We start from the raw sequence: 18,718 nt of genomic DNA, 5'->3' as shown, positions 1-18,718 counted from the left end.
CCAAGCTAAGGTGCGCAAACACACGGGTACGCACGCCTGCAACGCACTGCTGTCTATCTCAACTCTCATTATGACAGAGGTCCCATGCGTAGCGACGCCACACGCGCATGCCTCGGGCGCACTGAAAGGAAACAAACAAAAACACAACACGACAGAAAATAAGAACCTCTTTCAGCAGGAAGTCCACACGTGCGCGTCTGTCGCGATGACAGCCAGTGTTTGTTTGTTTGCGCGCGCTCCGGCGTTTAACACGTGTGTGCAAAGCTGGTGCGGCTGACTGACTTCCAGCTGACCACGCTCGTGAGTGAGTGAGTGCGTGAGGAGCAAAGTTCAACAGGGGGTCTGTTCTCCTGCTGCCTCCTTCCGGCTCCGCCCCCTCCCATCACGACCCTGCTGCTCCAGGAAGAGCCACCAAGTGTGTGTGTGTGTGTGAGTGTGTGTGTGTGTGTGTGTGTGTCTTCACTTGCATGTATATACAGTGTGTATGAGTATGAGTCTAAATATAAACAGTTATTTTTAACAGCAATATATGCATACACATATTTTTTTATTTTAATCATTTATTTTTACCACTCTTTTACAGTGTCATTCAAATGCATGAATTAATTCCGCCTGTGTAAGTAGCACACATAATGTATTCCTTGTATCTGGTCAAAAGTCATTACGGATGCAGTCAAATTGGAATCAACTGAGGACAGACGTAATTAGTCCTACTTTAGTGGGAAAAGTGTGTTTTTGTGGAGGCTGCGAGTGGTGTTTAGAAAAATAAAACTTGCTGCTCTGAGAGAAAATGTTCATTCTTAAACTCAAGAGTGGAGAAGGTTTGGAGCAGCTTTGGTGGAATGAATCTTTCAGATTTATAGTGTACAGTTATGAATGTAAATGCATCAGATATAAAACATGTCAATGAGACCTTGAGACAAAAATACATTGGGGAAAAAAACCCACCACAACATTCAGTGAGTTAAACCAGGAGGCATTTCTTCAATCAAACATTATAAAACATCCTGACAGCTAAAGCTCATCATTGATCTACGGCAACTTTGTCATCTACATGTAATTAGTAAGCAGCACATCTGTGCAGGAGAACGGCACTCGAGGCCTTTGATTCTGCGTTCGCCTGCGTTGACGGTCCTGTCATAACTCCACTGCCAAAATGACACTCCTTACATTTTATGGAATAATTCAAAGCAAATTGGGTGACGTGCGCTGTGTGAAATGTATGGACCTGTTTATCTTTATTCTCGGAGAGTTTTAAACACACCACACACAGGGCCGAGCGAGTCGTAATGCATCTCTTAGACGAACCATAAAGCTGCTTTTATAGCGGCGATCTATAATATCCCTCTATCAGTGATAATAGAAGTTTTATCGCGACTCCCCCACAGACAGAAGAGTTTTATATAGCTCCAGTAAATCCTCATCTCCTCGCTGCGGTACCAATTACTATGACTGTCTCCCTGTGTCGGTGGAAGACTCGTGCGGCGTTAACATTTATGAGCTGCGAGCTAATATATTTGAATAGTTTATGGGAGCCGTAAAAGGAGAAATACATAATTCGCTAACACCTACCATGTAAAACAGCTCTTAAAGATGAGTTCTGAATACAAATGTTGCGTTTCTGTTGTTTAAGCACGTTCGATCCTTCACGAGCGGGGAGGCTCGCGGCGCCGCTCGCAAAATTCCCTCCAGTAAAACTCCTCCTGTCTCTCTGGGAAAGCAGGGAAATATTTTGAGGGAGACGAGAGGGAAGGGCCAGTGTGATGCACTGGTGCATCTTCACACAATATGACCATCAGTTGAAACGTGAAGGTGGACCTGGTTGGCTGGTAGTTTTTGGGTTTTATTGTATCCTGATGGATCGGAGGTAGCAGAATCAGTAGGTACCAGTTGGCTACACTGCTGATTGGAGAACGGCAACACTCGTCTTTAGGCCACTAAATGGAGATGAGTGAGCATGGGCTAATGTCATGTTTGGTGATGTTACTGACTGTTGTGCTTGGCACTTCAGGGCCACCGTACAACTGTCTGGTTCCGACCCATCAGTCAACACTGGTCACACCCTTGATTTTATGATGGATTTCAATTAAAAACAGACAAAATGCACATTGGGGTCCTGTACAACTAATGTTTAATATGTGATGTAGACCTCAAACTATTATTGCATTTTTCAGTTTTTTTTTATCTTAACTTAATGCTTTATGCATAATGCTTTTACAACAATAAAAGTTTGTTTCACTTGAATTTCTTTTTGAGAATTTCTTTTTTTATGTATCATACATTTTCATATTAAGTTTATTTTTATAGGATGACTTAAAGGACTTATAAGCCATCCAGGCCAATCAGTCAATGAATCAATCAGCTGCTAGTGTTCTTGTTGGGTTTTACAGTGTCTGTGCTTGTTTTGCTGCTCTTGAACAAACTGACCAGAAAAAAAAAAAAAAAGACAGTATACATTGTAAAGACCATGGTTTGTTCATTATATCAAAGTCTATTACGAACCTTTAAACTGTCTAAATCTCTATAAAAATCCTCTCATTTTCACTGAACTGACAATCTCTGTGTCATAACGATAGAAAAGTCTGCAATTTACAATTGATCTCAATCACAACCCCAGAGTCGCTGTTAATTTATGTTCAATCCTGAGCGGCGCACCAACACGCGGCGGCTTCGGGACCGAACTTTTAAGTACACAATCTGCGTCGGCCGGTGACCTGGTTAGCTCAGATTGATGCACGAGCGAGGCCTGCGCTTCCCTCATCATCAGCGCTTCATTTAGGCCATGATTAACTCCCAATCACCAGGCCTGATTAAAAATGAGAGCAGAAATATTCCATACATACTTAATATTCCGCTAACAAGGGGGGGGAGCCAGCTCCCAAACTGCCAAGGAAATAGATATACAGCCGCGAAACACGCACACACGCACATACATCTCCCCTCTCCTCTCCTCGCCTGAAAACACACACCTAAACATTTGCGGCTATCTCCCCTCCCCGACGCCCCGGTGCTGGCTAGGTGGAATTAGAAAACCAACCCCGCGGTCTCATTAATTAATTAAACAGCATGTGCCAGTGGCACCTGGGTACCGGTTATCGCTGCCACTCAGACGCACCGTGATCTCAATAACCACCCCACCACAGGGCAACTGGGAGACGTGGGGCCGTCGGAGGGAGGAGTGCTGATTTCTCTTCGCCAACTTTGAGGCACAGACAGGTTTTTTTTATTTTTTTTTTTTACTCTAAAGAGAAAAAGATTTAGGAGAGTCCTCAAGACATCGTCAGCCATGCGCAGCCGGCAAAGTGGGACACTTTGGCGCCAGGCAGGCAGAGCCTGACGAGCGTTTACCACCCTGTGTATGTGTGTGTGTGTGTGCGTGCGTGTGTGTGTTTTTTGTTTGCGTGTCGTTTTACTTCCACGGGGTCTTTTTTATCATCCTAGCCAACAGGCCCCTAAATCACTGCCACACCCTGCTTACAGTCTGTTTAATATCAGTGCAGCAGCACAACACACACTCTCCTGCGTTATGCATTGATAATACAGGTTGTGTGTGTTATTCTGCAATTTTGACCAATTTGAATTCACAAAAAAAAGACGCACATATTGTTCGTCCTGGAAATATATTTGCTGCGTTTTGCTGAAACGATGTGATTTTTAAAACACTTGACACTCATTCATGCGTTACCATAAAGGGACTCCATTACAGTTGAAACAACATTGTGGGCCTGACAATTTATACTAAAGCAGCTTTTAGCACCATAAAGTCATGCAGGGAATATTTTGCACTTTTCCTTTAACGGCAAGATTGTTATCATCATCATAGTAATAATATATAATATACTACATATTGCAGTTTTTTTGCCAACATTTATTTTACTCACTTTTAATTTCAAACTTGACAGCATTCAATTTGTTTTTTATTAGATTGGAGCATCCTTAATGATTTGGGTCTCACTATTGACGAGCTGATGCCGTTTGTACTGACAGCGACACCTGGAGACACGAAACCAAGAGCGTACACACGACACCTAGGTTTCAAATATATATTTGTAGATATAAATCTTCATTTTTTTTAAAAAAATGCATTTTTACATGTGCTAAATCCCAAGATCCTAAATTTCCAGAGGAGAGTCACTCTGCCGTTCCAAACGCTGAAATTTGAAATGAACTTAAAGTGGGGCCACCTGAACTAATTAGACCCGAAGGGAAAAACAACTTGCGATAAACAAGTGGTTTCACCGTCGGCTTCACTGCTGCTTCACTCAGCCCCCGACATCGACTCTGAAGAAATATCTGAATCAATATCAGAAGTGGGAATTAAAAACTCAATGCCGCTCAGTCGCACATGTTAAACAAACTGAAACAAGCAGAATAATTTATCTTGAATGATCGTCTCATAGCTTAACCTGACCGAGTGCTTGAAGTCACATTAAAGCCGTGCTCGTCCCTCCTTGGTGTGCAGAGACGCTTTATAGCTGTTGAATAATAAGAACAGAGGATTTTGTTCATCTACTGCTTTCAACTGATGCAAACGCAGATCAAATTTAGAATTTGGGACGGGATTTTGTCCCAAATGCTGTCAAATATATGAATTTTCTCTTTTTGTTTTGCTTTCGTCATTCACTCCTACAGCATTCTGTGGGAATATATTTGTTAAAGAAACAATTTGTTGATGTTAATGAAAGATTTCAGATTTGTTTAATAAATAGAACAACACTGTCAAATAATAAATGATATATTTCATATAATAATAAAGTGAGAAAGTGAAGTTTCTATTTATGCATGGCTTCATATTGTTGGCTGGGGTTTGTTGTTTCTCTTACCTCTTTCATTTTCTTTGTGATTCAATGTGACTGAAATGAGAATGTGATGCAGATGCAGCTTGTCGCTCCCTCCTTTAAAGAAAATATTAATTAAAAAAAGTATATGACCTGCTGAACTTGAGGGCAGCCGTGTCCAACTGAGAGTTTGGCGAGAAAAAGTGGCTGTTTTTAAATTGGCCTGTAACATATTAATCTATTATAACTGTGTTGTTTTAGATTGCCTTCAAAAACAAGTGACACGAATGAATAGGCAAAAAAAATCAAACTCATTCGTTCACAGCTGCACAGTCTGAGAATGTTTCATTCTTTCATTTGCCACAGGAGCACAACTGTGCATTGGAAAAGAAGAAACAAGAAAAGAAAAGGAAAGAAAGGAAAGAAAGGTGGCACCAGACTGAAAATGTTTGCGTCCTTCACACTCACCCCGCAAAGTCCTCAGCAAACTCTGCAAAAGGCCAAAAACCCAACTTAGTAACAAAGTCGAGCCCGCTGGAGTCGACAAACTATGTGTCGTCTTGTTTATTAAGACTTAAGGAATGCCAATAAGAGCATTTCTATACAGTAGGAGGGCTGCGGAGGGTAGCAGCAGGCAGGCACAGTGACCTTCTGCTATTCTCCTCATTGATAACGACCCAGACAAAGACACACCGCCCATCAGCCAGACCTCTAATAAAGTCAAACACTCTCTATCATCTTTTAATAACATCAGTGCGGCGGGCGGAGTCATGGACGGGGCCACCGGCGTCTTGAATGCGAAGAGTGTGTGTGTGTGTGTGTGTGTATGTGTGTGGGTGTGGAGGGGGAGTCGGCGGGGGGGGGGGTGAACAAAGCTCCCGCCAGACAGGAAGTGGCGGGAGGCATCCCGTTTATCGATCTGGTGTCTGAGCGCCGGCAAAGCAGCCGCGGCCGCATTTTTTCGGCCTCATCCCGCAAGCGCACAAAGAGCGGGTGGCGGCGGGGGGTCAGGGGGTGCTGGTCGTGCGGTTTGGGTGCAAAAACATTTCTCTAACAATCAATCCTTTGGGCGAGCTCGTTTGCTGGGCCGCGGCTGCTCGCTGCACACGCCGGCGCCGTGTTTGTGCAGATAGGGGAGGTAAACTCGTTACTCTTTTCTTAATTGGTGCAGAGATTCCGTCCTCTCGCGCTCTCTCAGCAACCCCTCTGGGGGGGAATGCTGACTGATTGTCCTCCCCGAGTCTCCCCCTCACCAACCCCACCGCACATATACACACATACATCGTCTGTTGCGTGCAAGCAACATCACCCCCCCTCCCGCCCCCCGTCTTCCCCCCGCCGCCTCGTCTCACTGGCTCAGGCTGACGACGTAGCCGTGCAGCTGCTCCGTGAAGGCCTGCAGGGAGAATTTATCTCGCACCCTCTGCCTCCCAGCGTGTCCCATGACCCGGCGGAGCTGCGGCTCCTCCACCAGGCGCCGCATGGCCCGGGAGAAGGCCTCGGCTGTGGGCTCGCACAGGAAGCCCGTCTCGCCGTGTGCCACGCTCTCCAGGGGCCCCCCGGAGTCGGCGGCGATAACGGGGCAGCGGCAGTACATGGCCTCCACCGGCACGATGCCGAAGTGCTCCCTGCTCGGCGTGTAGAGCACGGCGGCGCTGCCCCGCAGCAGCGCCACCTTGAGGGCGTCGGAGGGCGAGCGCAGGAAGGTGACGGCGGCCCCCAGGCCCAGCCGTGCCGCCAGCGCCTTCAGCTCGCCGTAGTGCTGGACGTTCTCGGCCACACGCTCGTCGTAGCCCCCCGCCACCACCAGGTGGACGCTGGCGCTCTGGCCGGGAGACAGGGCGCTCCGCAGGGCGGCCAGCGACTCCAGCGCCAGCCCCAGGTTCTTCTTCCTCTCGTATCGGTTGAGGGAGAGGAAGAGGCAGGAGGTCCCTTCGGGGAGCAGCGCGTCCAGGCTCTGGGCCTCGCAGGGCGGCTCGTCGAAGGTGCGAGTGTTGAGGGACGGGTACAGGACGTCTGTCTGGACTCCCGCCAGACCGCCAAAGGTCTCCCTGAAGACGCCCGCCGTGAAGCGGCTGTTTACCAGAATCTGTAGGGGGCAGCGGGGAGTTAGCGCATGGTGGATCTGCTGTGCACAGTATCGCATGGATTTTAATTTCCACGCGAGGTGTTTGACAGCCTGCGGCCGTTGATTATCCGACGGCTGACTGGAGCCCAAATGTCATTTCCTTTCTATCAGAGCCCTGAGCTCTTAATGCAGGCTGCCTGTGGAGGACAGGCGGCAATCACACTTTCATTTATTCCAACCATTACATATATTATCATTTTTTTTAAGACTACTACACAGTAATTTTACCAAATACTACTACTAAGTTGAAAACAGAAACTTTATCATTTCAAACTTTATTTTGGGGAAATTATTGCAATTAAATACCTGGTCATAAGAACGAAGGAACGAAGGAAGGCGGGAGGAAAGAAAGAAAGAAAGAAAGAAAGAAAGAAAGAAAGACTTTGTTGAAGACAATCTGAGATGGATAGATTTATTTAGTCACACAGCCTCATCTTTTAACAGTAATCCAAAGAAATAATACAAATATGTTTTCCTTATCAATTCATTTTGGTTATAAAAAAGTTGTCAGAAAACAAACTTACTAAAAATGAAAAACTATTTTTTGTAAGCTGACAGATAAAATACCAGCAAGTAAGGCAAAGTATAAGAAATTGTCTAATGGTAAAAAAAATATTTAATATCTCTACAAAACATTTACCAACTAGCTATATAAACTATATTTATGAAATTCTCTCAACCTTAAATGTGTGCATTTACTATTAAAACACCTCTGTGGCATTGTTTGAAAAACAGAACGTTATTCCAGTTTTTAGAGCAAAATTTCAGTGCAATCCACTGAAATGACTGACAAACCAAAGTCCAAACCATCACCTACCATATCGGCCATGCCAGTGGTGCGTTCCTCCACCCGGTCGATGGGAGCGCGGTAAAGTTTTTTCAGCGTCGACTTTCTTTGGGTGAGCAGCTGATCGGGGAAATGACAGTAAAACAAAACCTTCTTCCTGTGGCGAGACAGTCGCAGCACAGGGATGCACGCCGAGACCTGGAGGTGAAGAAAATGAGATTGACAGAAATAAGAAAGTCTTTCCTGTGTTGCTTCTTTCATGGAAGAGCAACATGGAAATATTACAGCGAGTAAAACAACAACAACAACAAAAACACAAATAAAACAAGACTAAATAATACATTATGAATCCAATTGTACTAATGACATATGATTCAATTGTTGTCAAAGGGTGTGACACTAAAAGAGCAGTGTCGCAGCTACTGTTAACAATGTGAGCTCTTCTCTGAACCACAGCGGCACGCAGGAGGAGTCATGATTGACAACCAAACAGTGTCAGCAACGACGTCCTGGAAGACAAAACTCACTTGATCGCAGAAGACGACGTCGTACTCCACCCCGCTGAGAAAGATGAGATACAGAGCCACGTAGATCATCCGCAGGTAGGCACACAGCGCATGCAGGTAGCCAAACACACTGGTGGGGAGCCAGTCACCCACACACACCTGTTGGGGGAAGAGTGGATGCTACGTGGTGGTTTGTGTTTATTTAAACGTCTGTACCTATTTCAAGGCAATCTGTTGTCTAACTGTGACAACCTATATAGATTAACAAAAATATCAGATTTACCCTTTTTATGTCTTTTATTCTAAAATAAATAAATAAATATATAAATAAATAAATGAATGAATGGGGGGAAAAATCAAAAGAAGTACACTTAAAATCACCGACAGGCCATATACATAGTTAGAAAACATTGCCGCTACAAAAACCTTTTCCCCATTAAAATTTGACCTTATAAATACCAGAGTCTAGTGGCAAGATGGTGTTGACGTACCACAGGCAGATCGGGGTCCAGGGTCTCCGAGAAGCAGTGTGTCGGATCATAATGCGCCGTCCAGATCTGAACGCTGCAGCCCTTGGACTTCAAAGCAACGGCGGCATCGACCACCAGTCGCTCCGCTCCACCGATTCCAAGGTCCGGATGGAGGAACACCACTCGCACCATCCTGCGCACAGGACTGCTGGGTCAAATGTGATGTGAAGTTCACTTAACAGATGACAACAACAACCTTCCGGGAAAAATCACAACGACGATTCCATTTTTCTATGTAGTTTTGGGGGTGACATTAATGTTTGTTTTGAAATGTGTCTTCAAAGGTGACTCCACACGATGGAATCAGGGATGACAACTGATTGATTTGACTTTTGACACAATCCAAACTGGGAGGAAGACTTGCGTTTGTACGCTTCCTCGTTTATTTTCCTCTACGTAATGTCGGTTTTAAAGGTGCTAAGTAAACGAGTACCATCTAAATATTACCGGGAGAATAAATAAAACGCGATATTGGGAAGTGGGTTTTTCGAGCGTCAGCCAAATTGCAGTGATTCGAATGACATGCTTCTTAAAACGAGAAGCTAGCATGAACTAAATTACAGCATGCTAAAGATAAATAATGCTAGCTATGCTGGCAGTCGCCTCGTTGCAAAATAAAAAACATGAAGTCAAAACGTGACCATTTTGTAGTTGTGTTTACCTGAAAGTCAGGCAAGCTTGTCAAACTTGAATTCACTGATCATACTCATTGAAATACCTGTAGCAGCGGCATTAGCTGCTGTGAAACCCAGTCCCTCATGTGCCATCTTGGCTCAAATCAAACACAGCTGAAGGGGTACTTGGGCTCTGCGTCGGACCCACAATGGCGCCTGTTTCCCAATTCAACGGAAGCGCTTCCGTGAGACACGTCTCCCTCCATGCAGAGAGCAGACCGTTCGTTTGCCGTAACATTAAGCTCATCAATAGATATACATGATAGAAAAAGTAAAAGCCTAGTCTTTGAAATTTGTTTTTATTGCATGTTAAAAAAAAGAATAGCTCTTGAAAATTTCGTTTGCATGATTTTATGACTTCTGAAGTCCATCAATCGCTCAGGCTTCTTCTTGGCGTCCCCGCACCGGTCTTGCTCTGTGCAGTCGTGTCCTTTTTAGACAAGCGTCAGCTCAGTGAGCCCTCTTCCCAAGTTTTCATCAATCACACTGCGATCTCTGGCCGTTCATTTGACGTGGACATCAGCCGCAAGAGAAGCTCTGGGTTTTTGGCTCACGTTAGGGCAAGTTAAAGAAAATGGTAAGTTCACCCTGACACACATACACACGTTTCTTCTGGCATCGTTGTTTCCTATCTTTGTAACATAAGCCAGTTTATGATGTGTTAGCTATGGTGCTAACGTCTGCTCATCAGATGTGGACGTGGCTGTTCTTATTCTACGTAATTAGACCCAAAATGCACATTATGAATTGTCTGGCACAGTTCTCATTCAATTATAGGCGTATTTAAACACATTTAGAGACATAGCTGCATTATAGAGGTGTTATTACCCCTAGCATGTGAAATGAATCAACTAAGAGGGCCACTAAGTTAGGCCCTAGTCTCCAGTTTCTGTCAATCTGTGTTGTTGAATTATCAAATCTTACGCATAGTGAGCCGTCTCATTTAATTTAGCTAAATGCTCAAGAATTGTGAAATTATTGTGTAGTAGTAGCATAACAGCCATTCTATGAGGAGATATTGGGGGGTGGACTTTATGTAAAGCTATGTACACTTTCATTTTTTTTCTTTCAGCGTATACCAGCAGCTATTTCGCCCAATGTCGGGGCATCTGGCCGGTCCCCCAGCAAGACGGTGGCTCCCCGGGCAGCAGGCTCCACAGTCAGACAGAGGTACACTCAGTCCATGCAGTCAATACACGCGTGCGTGCACTCACCCCAAGTGGCAACAGAATTGAAAAAAGATGCTTTGACACTGGATCGCTGAGCAGCATCGTTGATTGTTTTAACTGGGAGAAATGATGTGGTTCACCCAACTCTTGAACTGCACATTCTTAAGAGCCTCGTGGGAATATCTGCTGTCAAGAGACGGTTGTTAAAATACCACTAAGCTCAATATTTTATAAAGTTCAAATTATGAAGAATCCAAGCCAAAAATACTTAGTGTTGGGGGAACTTGCGGTTGAACCCAAGTTCCTTTCAGGCACATATTTGTGTGTCTGGCATTGACTTGCCCTGCTTGAAAAAATAAATAAAAAATAAAAAGCCACAGAAAGAGTTATGTGGTTGATCTGGCACACATCATTATTATTGTTTCCATTACTCCCCGTGTTGTCCTGTAAGCGGAGATTGATGCTTCTCCGATAGTTGCCTCATATTCTTTTTCTGTGTGACCTCAGTAGATTGGACCAGCAGATGGATGTTGTGCTGTGGGCCTAATCAGTGTGTAATCAGAGGGCTCACTGTTAGTTCCCCGATGATTACCCTTTTCTCTCACCCTATTTATTATCTCAATAACCCCAGTTTAATCTAACAACGTGAGTAAACCAGTCACGCAGCGCCCCTCTTACATCAACAGCTGCAATAACAGCTGAATATCCCGTCGGTGTTAATTGGTCACAAGTTGCCGTCACATAAATAAAAGTGAGGAGATTGCGTTCATTTGACATCATTAGGGTTGATGTTTCATGTAGTGGCAACCGCAGTTTGTGTGTGCTTGTAGTGGGTGCTTGTAGGCTTTGTTTCTTTGTCTCTTCTTTGTGTTTAAAGGGGAAACCAAAAGATATGAAAAAACGCACGCAACACTCAAGTGTTCATCTCGAGAAATATTTCATAATGATCCTACAGACAAGGCGTCTGGGATCAAACACTTTTCGATCAAGTCTTCCTCAGTGTGTATGCTCGTCCAGGAAATGACATCATGATAAAGTCTGTCTCCTTTAGACACAGGTGCACTCATTTAACTTGTCGTCATCAATCAATCAATCAAAATAATATTTTTAAAGAAAAAGAAACCAAGCAGAATAAAGGTATTCAAGAAAACAACATAAGATGCAGGTGCGAAAGGTATTTTTCAGCCCATCACTACTGGGGCACAGTAGAAGCAGGTCAAGAGCCCATAGAGAAATAATCTGCGCAAGAAAACAACTTGATATTCACTAGCAGTCAAAAGTTGAAAAACTTCTGATTGAATGGTTTTTCTTTCAATTTCATGACTATTTACATTGCAGATTGGCACTCAAGACATCAAAACTAGAAATGAACACATGGAATATTTATCAAACAAAAAAGTGTGAAATAACTCAAAACAAGTTTTATAGTTTAGATGATCTACAATAGCCGGCCTTCATGTAAAATATATATAACATAAAATATTACGGTATTCAATAAAGTATTCTATTCTATTCTATTCAGCATTTTTTTTCTTTTGCTACATTAATCCACATATCTTAGTCTTTTGATATCTTAAGTATGGATCTACAGTGTAGAAAGTGGTAAAGATAAAGCAGAAACAGGTGTGTCCATACTTTTGACTGGTAGTGTACGTTCACCATTCATACCTGCTTGGTTTGAAGTGGACGAACACACACACACACACACACACACACACACACACACACAGTCACACTGAGGAAGACTTGATCAAAACATGTGTGTGATCCCAGATGGCAGTCAGTGAGGTCATCATTATTAAAGATTCTTTGAGACGAACACTTGGGCCGTTCTTCATTATTTTGTCGGATCGACTGATCTGGGCCTCTCACCTCTTTAATATTTTAATTTGAGAGTGTGTGTTTCTGTCTATCCACCCTACAGGAAAGCCACCAGCAGCGGCACACGCAGCGGTGGCAGGACCACGGGGTCGGCAGGCACCGGCGGCATGTGGCGCTTCTACACGGAGGACTCGCCCGGCCTCAAAGTGTAAGCGCAGCCTTAACGCACACGCACCGCACAGCGAATCATTTAGCCTTTGACATCTTTTTTTTTTTCTCCCAGCAACTTTTATCCAGCCGCTCAGTAATGGCCAGGATGTCCGACACGTCCGCCGTCATTAGAGTTGTTTACGGAGGAGGGGGGGAGGGGCTTTAATGGGAGGAAATTAGACAGACGTGCCTCAGGAGCCAAACAGATCGTCTGGCTCAGACACGCCGTATTCAAGTGCATCACAAAGTTTCAACTTTCCACACTTGCATTCTGCTGCCAACACCCACCCTTTGCCCCCAAACCACCCCCCCCCAACCCCCGAATATTTGCGACGCCGCTGCGGCTGATCGATGCTACTGTGGCGGTTATCGAGTGCGTGTCCTCGGCAGTCAGAATAGGGCAGACTCGCCATACAGTGTTGTGTATCGAGTGCGTGTTTGTTCTGCGTTGGGCGGCCGCCTCAAAGCTTCATTAAAGGATCCACTCTGAAAGGTCAACTCAATTACAGCCTCCTGACAGGAGGAGGAGAGGGAGGGGACCGCTGAAGAGACGGTTGGCATGGCAATGCTGCTACTTAGCGATGCGCCCACTCCACCCCTCCACACCCCCAACCACCCCGCCCCCTCACTCAGTGCCCCCTTCAATGATGAGAGCCCCTCCTTGTTTGCAAAGCTCATCAATAAAAGAGCCTCTCCGCTAACACTCTGTTTGGAGTTACAGCAAATGATGCCTTTTTTGTTTGTTTGTGTGGCTGATCAATTTGTGCAATTTTTTTTGTCTCTGTCTCTCTGTGTGTGTGTATGTATGTGTATGTGTGTGTGTGTGTGGTGTAGCGGCCCCGTACCAGTGCTGGTGATGAGTCTGCTCTTCATCGCTTCAGTCTTCATGCTGCACATCTGGGGGAAGTACACCCGCTCCTAAGAGCTGCCTCGTGACCTCTGACCTTGCGCCTCGGCTTCTTAAACCATCGGACCTGGACCAAACAACAGAACAGAACAGCAACCTTAATGTCTACGTCCCCCTCTTCACAGTCACTACAACATACACACATACACACATGCATACACACACACACACACACACACACACACAGACACAGGGACTGGATTTTTTGAGATCTTTATCTGTCCTGGCAAAAGTCCCCATCTGAGTGTACCAGAGGAAGCCATTCTAGGATGTGTGTGTCGTGATGTCAGGTGTGTGTGTGAGTGTGTGAGTGGAGATGCGTGTGTGCCCCCCCCCCCCCCCCCCCTCTCCGAGCAGCCGCAGCACGTTGCTGCGACTGCCACATTAAGGTTTAGCGCTCATGGACGTTGTTTTCAGGCCTCATCAAACTTCTTGTAGCCTGAAATGCTATTCAGTTTTTTTGTTAACAGCCTTTATACAATTGTGAGTATGATATTGTACAATAAAAGATAAAAAAAAGAAAGACTGCATTTAATACATTTGTTTGTTGTCATATTAGTGTGGAGAAAAAGTGCATTGAACATTGCGTCATGAGAAGAACCATTAAGTGCAAAAGTAAGTTGATGTCCTTATTTTTAACAGGTTCCAGGTCCTGGTGGGTTTTTTTCCCCGTCATCTTTCATATGACAGGATTGTACAATGAGTTCATGCTTATTGCCTCCAGAGAAGCCCAGACTTGTCCATAATTGAGGAAGCGGCTTTGAATTGAACTCCGGCTACATGAAAGTTTCAGCTTCTCAGCTGAATGCAGGTTGTGTGGTATCCGACTTCAACGTGAACTGCCTCAGGGTTTGTGATACCCACCCACGCTGAAGATTCTTAATTTTCTGCCGCTCTCAATAATTAAACAAAATTAGTTTTGGAGCAACAGCAACCTATATCTCCATAGTGCCAGAGCAGAACCAGAGGGCAGGACAAGAAGCCTGATAAGATGAATTGCGTGACTTCCATATTTCACACTGGCCGCTAACAAGTGCTGAATAACAGTCATCCTGTAACTCAGGTAACTTTGTTCCTGTTAAAATTGAATACTATCTAATATTTTGATCAAAAACTCAAAACTTTTTTGAATTCAGAGATGTTTAAGAAATTGATAACTACAAGAAAGTACAAGCCATCGATTGATTGTTTGCAATTTGTATCACAGGAAATATGCAATAAAAAAAATGTAAAAGTACTCTTAAAAGTACTCCACATAAAATTTCACAAAGCATCAATTTAAAACACACAGAGGGTGCTTATGTTCAGCTAAACTGCTTTGCATTTAAACAATACAGACGATGAAAACATTAATGGTTCCACAAATGTTGCAATTTAATTTTCTCCTGAGGGGGGCGCTGGAGACTTTTCTGAATGAAACTTTTTCAGGCCAAGCGAAGGTAGAAGTCAGTGCTCACTAACTGAAGTGGATGAACCTATATATATATATATATATATATATATACACACATATATATATATATACATATATATACATATATATACATATATATACATATATATATACATATATATATGTATATATATATATATAATATATATACATATATATATATATATATATATATACATATATATATTTTTTAAACTGAACAAGTCATTAAATTGTTGTGGAGTCAGACACTATCTGACAATCAATTTACTCTCAAGCAGACAGTGTGACTCCTCTTTGGTCCGCAGCTCAGTGGAATAGAAATTAATGCAATTAAATTGCTCTAGAGTGTGATATGATGTTGAGTTTAGTGGCAGTTGCTCAGTGGCTCCATTTTTTATTTGTAGAGAAGCTTTGGGCCTAAACTACATCAATAAGTTGCCTACAGTATGTTAATATAAAATGTCTTGTCTGTGTGTGTGTGTGTGTGTGTGCGCGCGCGTGCGTGTGCACGTGCGCGCGAGTTCCCTCGTACCTTGTGCTAAACGTAGTGTTCTTGTTCATCCTGTTCATTAATTCATTGTGTTGCTATGGCTCTGCTTTCCCACCGGCTTCCCCTGTTCGTGGCAAACTGAGGCACTGATGCCACATCACTCTCTGCCTTCTGTCCCCTATCACACACACACACACACACACACACACACACACACACACACACACACACACACACACACACACACAGAGCTAGTCAGAGAGAGATACAAACTCCACAGCCCAATTCATGGTGGCACAACACGGCTGCAAACCAGAATAATTCAACATGATGATTAAATATGGAGGAGCTATGGTGAAGGCGGCCCTCTGTGTTGAGGAGCCAAGCGGGCCTCGGCAGCGTGTGGAGCCTGCGACCCCTCAGCGCTGCTGCAACCTGTAGTTTCAAACTGCTCCTGACATTGTCTGTGTGCTGCAAGTCAGCGTTTCATTCTGGCTTCGACGCGAGCTGCGACTCCACTCCTGGACAAATCACTTCATATCTTCACATCTTGACATTAAAATAGAAACACGTTTTTTTCATACGCTCCCTTTTGCCATGGCATGTGTACACTATTGTGGCTCATTTAAATAAACCAAATAAAGTAAATATTAATATCTGTAGTCACGTGGAAATTAAGTCTACACTTACTTCAAAAGACACGTCAAATTTTACTGCAAAAGAGCTAAATTTGAATCATTCCATTGATCCAGTCTGATTAAAAAGGCATATAAACCAAATTCCCATTCTGTTTTTTTTTTTTTTTTTTCTCAGTTTTACAGTTTACTGGTAATTTTATTTATAAGCAGTACTGGGTTTTTGTTTATTAAATTTGCCTGAGCTTTTTTCTTACAAAACATGAGGCATCTGAATATTTAATCATTTTAGTAAAAACTGTGCATTGGCATTAAAGTAATTATTATCATGATATTATCATCATTTCACTCATGAGTCGAAGCATCCACGTGCAATATGTTGCTGAGCGTCGTGTAAGGGGAAAAAAAAGGAATGAGAGATGGGTGGAGAAAACAAGCTTCCTCTTTGCGTCTTTTCACCAGAAACCCACTTCCTATGAAGAAATCACACTTTTTTTTTCTTTTTAAATCGATGGCCCGTCGCACTGAGAGCTGTGCAGGCACATCTGTGCACACTCTGGCAGGTTACTTACCTGCAAATAGGTCAAATATATTTTCCGTTACACATAACGTGCTGCCGCTGTGCGGTTTTAGAGCAGCGGAGAACCTTGTTCAAGTCAGGCTCCCTCTGTTGACGGCTGCTTCACACTCATTTATGTCCGCAGATGTTCCAGCCCACAGGTAAACACACATTATCAGGATGTGAGATGCGACGAGGGGCTCCCATTTCCAACGGCCATCGTCTTTTCAAACAGCGCACAATATTCCTCCCTCCAGACGAGGGGCTAGTGCCTAGTCCTGCTCACACATATGTCGAGTGTGCGTGCGTCTCTGTGTGTGTTTGTGTGTGTGTGTGTGTGTGTGTGTGTGTGTGTGTGTGTGTGTGTGTGTGTGTGTGTGCGTGTGTGTGTTTTTGAACAGATCACATGGTTGGCAAAGCATGGAATGAATGCACACAGGCGAGTTGAATCGATCCACGCACAATCCTGAGGGATGTCCTAAAAAAAATGAGGTTTGGTTAGAGGAATATCAGGACAAGCGTGACGTGATCTGCAATGCTGAATGGAGCCGTGCACGGTGGGCCTGTCAAAGAGGAAGCTGCATTTACCGACATGGGTTCAACAATGTGAGATTAGGTGGAAAGTAACCTGGACTGGTGAAACAGGTCACTCTGCATTAGAAAAAAAAAAATTGTGTTTCTTTAGAAAGGTCAAAGGTCAACCTCAGAGACAGACACTTTTGTTGATGGTATCATAGATTAGGATTTAGTGTTGCAGTGCTGGAGATTGGTCTTGGACCGACTCGAGATTTTTGGTCCCGAGTCTTGACGAGTCAAGACTCAGCCGACACTACAATGACAGATAATTACTGAGTAGAATTCAGCTGCTGCCGTTTTACACCCTGCCCCATTATTCCTTGTCCATTTCCTTTTTAATTTTATGAAGCAAAGTTGTTTTTTTGAAAATGGTTCAAAATAGTTGGCAAAGCAGCAAAATGTTTAAAAGCTTATCAAAAGATGACTGGCTGAAAAGAGATGTTGCTGTTCAATTTACAAGCAAACTTGAATTTAAAAAAGATACTGGGAATTTTTCCGGTGTTGTTGTTATTTAAAAAAAAAAAACCAACTAAAATTGACCTTTGACCTTTCATATATTGTAGTATCATATGATATTTTAATGAATTCAAATTACAATGAATAACGATGCAAACTACTGCTCCCAGGGAGGCAGACGACACAAATGTAATTGTTCCCTCTGGCAGTCAGTGGCATAGCAGCCAGTTGGTGCAACACTCTGTTAATGGTCAGCGATCAGTACAGCTTGTCCAGAGAGAGGTGAGAACTTGTTCACTGTAAAATAATCTGACTCCGTATTCAGATATTCAGACCACATGGTCACTGTCACATAACAGTTTGTGGTGCAGTCAGGTCAGCGACCGAGTGCCAGCCAAATCCCCTCGGATCTTTCTGGACTTGGGCACCACTTCAGAGGGAAAGAGGAGAAGCAAAGTCATGGCCAGGACTGATGCTGCATCCACCAGTGCCCACTCAGTCACTTTTACTCTGTCACTAATCCTCTGGGACTGAGTCTCACCTCGTGAGGTGTGCATTAAAGGCGGATGGTGCCAGGTGCATTCGTTCTGCTTTCTATATTGCGTACTATTAAAAGAAGACCAAGTCATCACAATATTATAAATATCGACTTAGCTGCCTCTTTGTATAATAATGACAACTGATGTCAAGTGAGGACACGTTGAGCAAAATTGCTTATATTTCATTTTTTGAATTTTAAATATGTGTGAGTTAAATGCAGAATAATTATAGCATAGACTTAGGATCTGTCAGAACCTCTGAGAGGCTCAAATAAATATTTCAAATCTTAAATCTTTACATAGTTCAAGGAAATCTTACCTGTTAATTTTAGATCTATGTCATAACATATTTTCATCCTGAAAATCAAAGGAGCAGTTCCAGACTAGATTTTTGGAAATTTTGAGATTTTGAAACCCCGGTGGAGTAGGTACCTGGTTGTACCTTGTACCAGGTACCACAACCTAGTGGAAAAGCTTAAAAACTAGAGTAGAGCCGAGTAGGTGCCAGTGGAAAAGTC

General features: G+C 43.6%; 2 protein-coding genes across 5 annotated transcripts; one reads left to right on the top strand and one right to left on the bottom strand.

Moving 5' to 3' along the window:
- Positions 1–5,616: 5,616 nt before the first annotated feature.
- On the bottom strand, positions 5,617–9,731 carry alg2 (ALG2 alpha-1,3/1,6-mannosyltransferase). Of its 4 annotated transcripts, none has more exons than XM_076012590.1 (5): positions 9,391–9,731; positions 8,691–8,903; positions 8,221–8,358; positions 7,724–7,891; positions 5,617–6,867 (listed from the first exon to the last, which is right to left on the bottom strand). In XM_076012590.1, exons 2-5 carry the CDS (start codon positions 8,859–8,861, stop codon positions 6,127–6,129), a joined length of 1,218 nt encoding a protein of 405 aa, XP_075868705.1. In that variant the 5' UTR covers positions 8,862–8,903; positions 9,391–9,731; the 3' UTR covers positions 5,617–6,126. The 4 variants fall into 4 exon arrangements, with proteins under 4 accessions (XP_075868705.1, XP_075868704.1, XP_075868703.1 ...); XM_076012589.1 differs by having other exon boundaries at positions 8,691–8,874; XM_076012588.1 differs by having other exon boundaries at positions 8,691–8,862.
- Positions 9,732–9,833: 102 nt separating this feature from the next.
- sec61b (SEC61 translocon subunit beta) lies at positions 9,834–14,033 on the top strand. Its single transcript, XM_076012592.1, has 4 exons — positions 9,834–9,980; positions 10,476–10,573; positions 12,497–12,601; positions 13,438–14,033. The coding sequence occupies exons 1-4, from the start codon at positions 9,978–9,980 to the stop codon at positions 13,523–13,525; spliced, it is 294 nt and encodes a 97-aa protein (XP_075868707.1). The 5' UTR covers positions 9,834–9,977; the 3' UTR covers positions 13,526–14,033.
- Positions 14,034–18,718: the final 4,685 nt, after the last annotated feature.

This window comes from Nelusetta ayraudi, unplaced genomic scaffold (genome assembly GCF_046127955.1).
Source record: "Nelusetta ayraudi isolate G7.1 ecotype Tasmania unplaced genomic scaffold, CSIRO-AGI_Nayr_v1 ptg000136l, whole genome shotgun sequence".
In the NCBI taxonomy this organism is placed as follows: Eukaryota; Metazoa; Chordata; class Actinopteri; order Tetraodontiformes; family Monacanthidae; genus Nelusetta; species Nelusetta ayraudi.
The sequence above is the reverse complement of the archived record's forward strand: the minus strand, read 5'-3'. Positions and strand labels throughout refer to the sequence as shown.

What these genes read in the sequence shown, in the direction of transcription:
- alg2 (XM_076012590.1), bottom strand. Translation starts at nt 8,861, where the DNA reads ATGGTGCGAGTGGTGTTCCTCCATCCGGACCTTGGAATCGGTGGAGCG. An exon ending in TGGACCCCGATCTGCCTGTG is followed by an intron (nt 8,359 to 8,690) that starts GTACGTCAACAC and finishes TTCCCCCAACAG; the next exon opens with GTGTGTGTGGGTGACTGGCT. An exon ending in CCACTGGCATGGCCGATATG is followed by an intron (nt 6,868 to 7,723) that starts GTAGGTGATGGT and finishes TGCCCCCTACAG; the next exon opens with ATTCTGGTAAACAGCCGCTT.
- sec61b (XM_076012592.1), top strand. An exon ending in GGCTCCACAGTCAGACAGAG is followed by an intron (nt 10,574 to 12,496) that starts GTACACTCAGTC and finishes TCCACCCTACAG; the next exon opens with GAAAGCCACCAGCAGCGGCA. An exon ending in GACTCGCCCGGCCTCAAAGT is followed by an intron (nt 12,602 to 13,437) that starts GTAAGCGCAGCC and finishes TGTGTGGTGTAG; the next exon opens with CGGCCCCGTACCAGTGCTGG.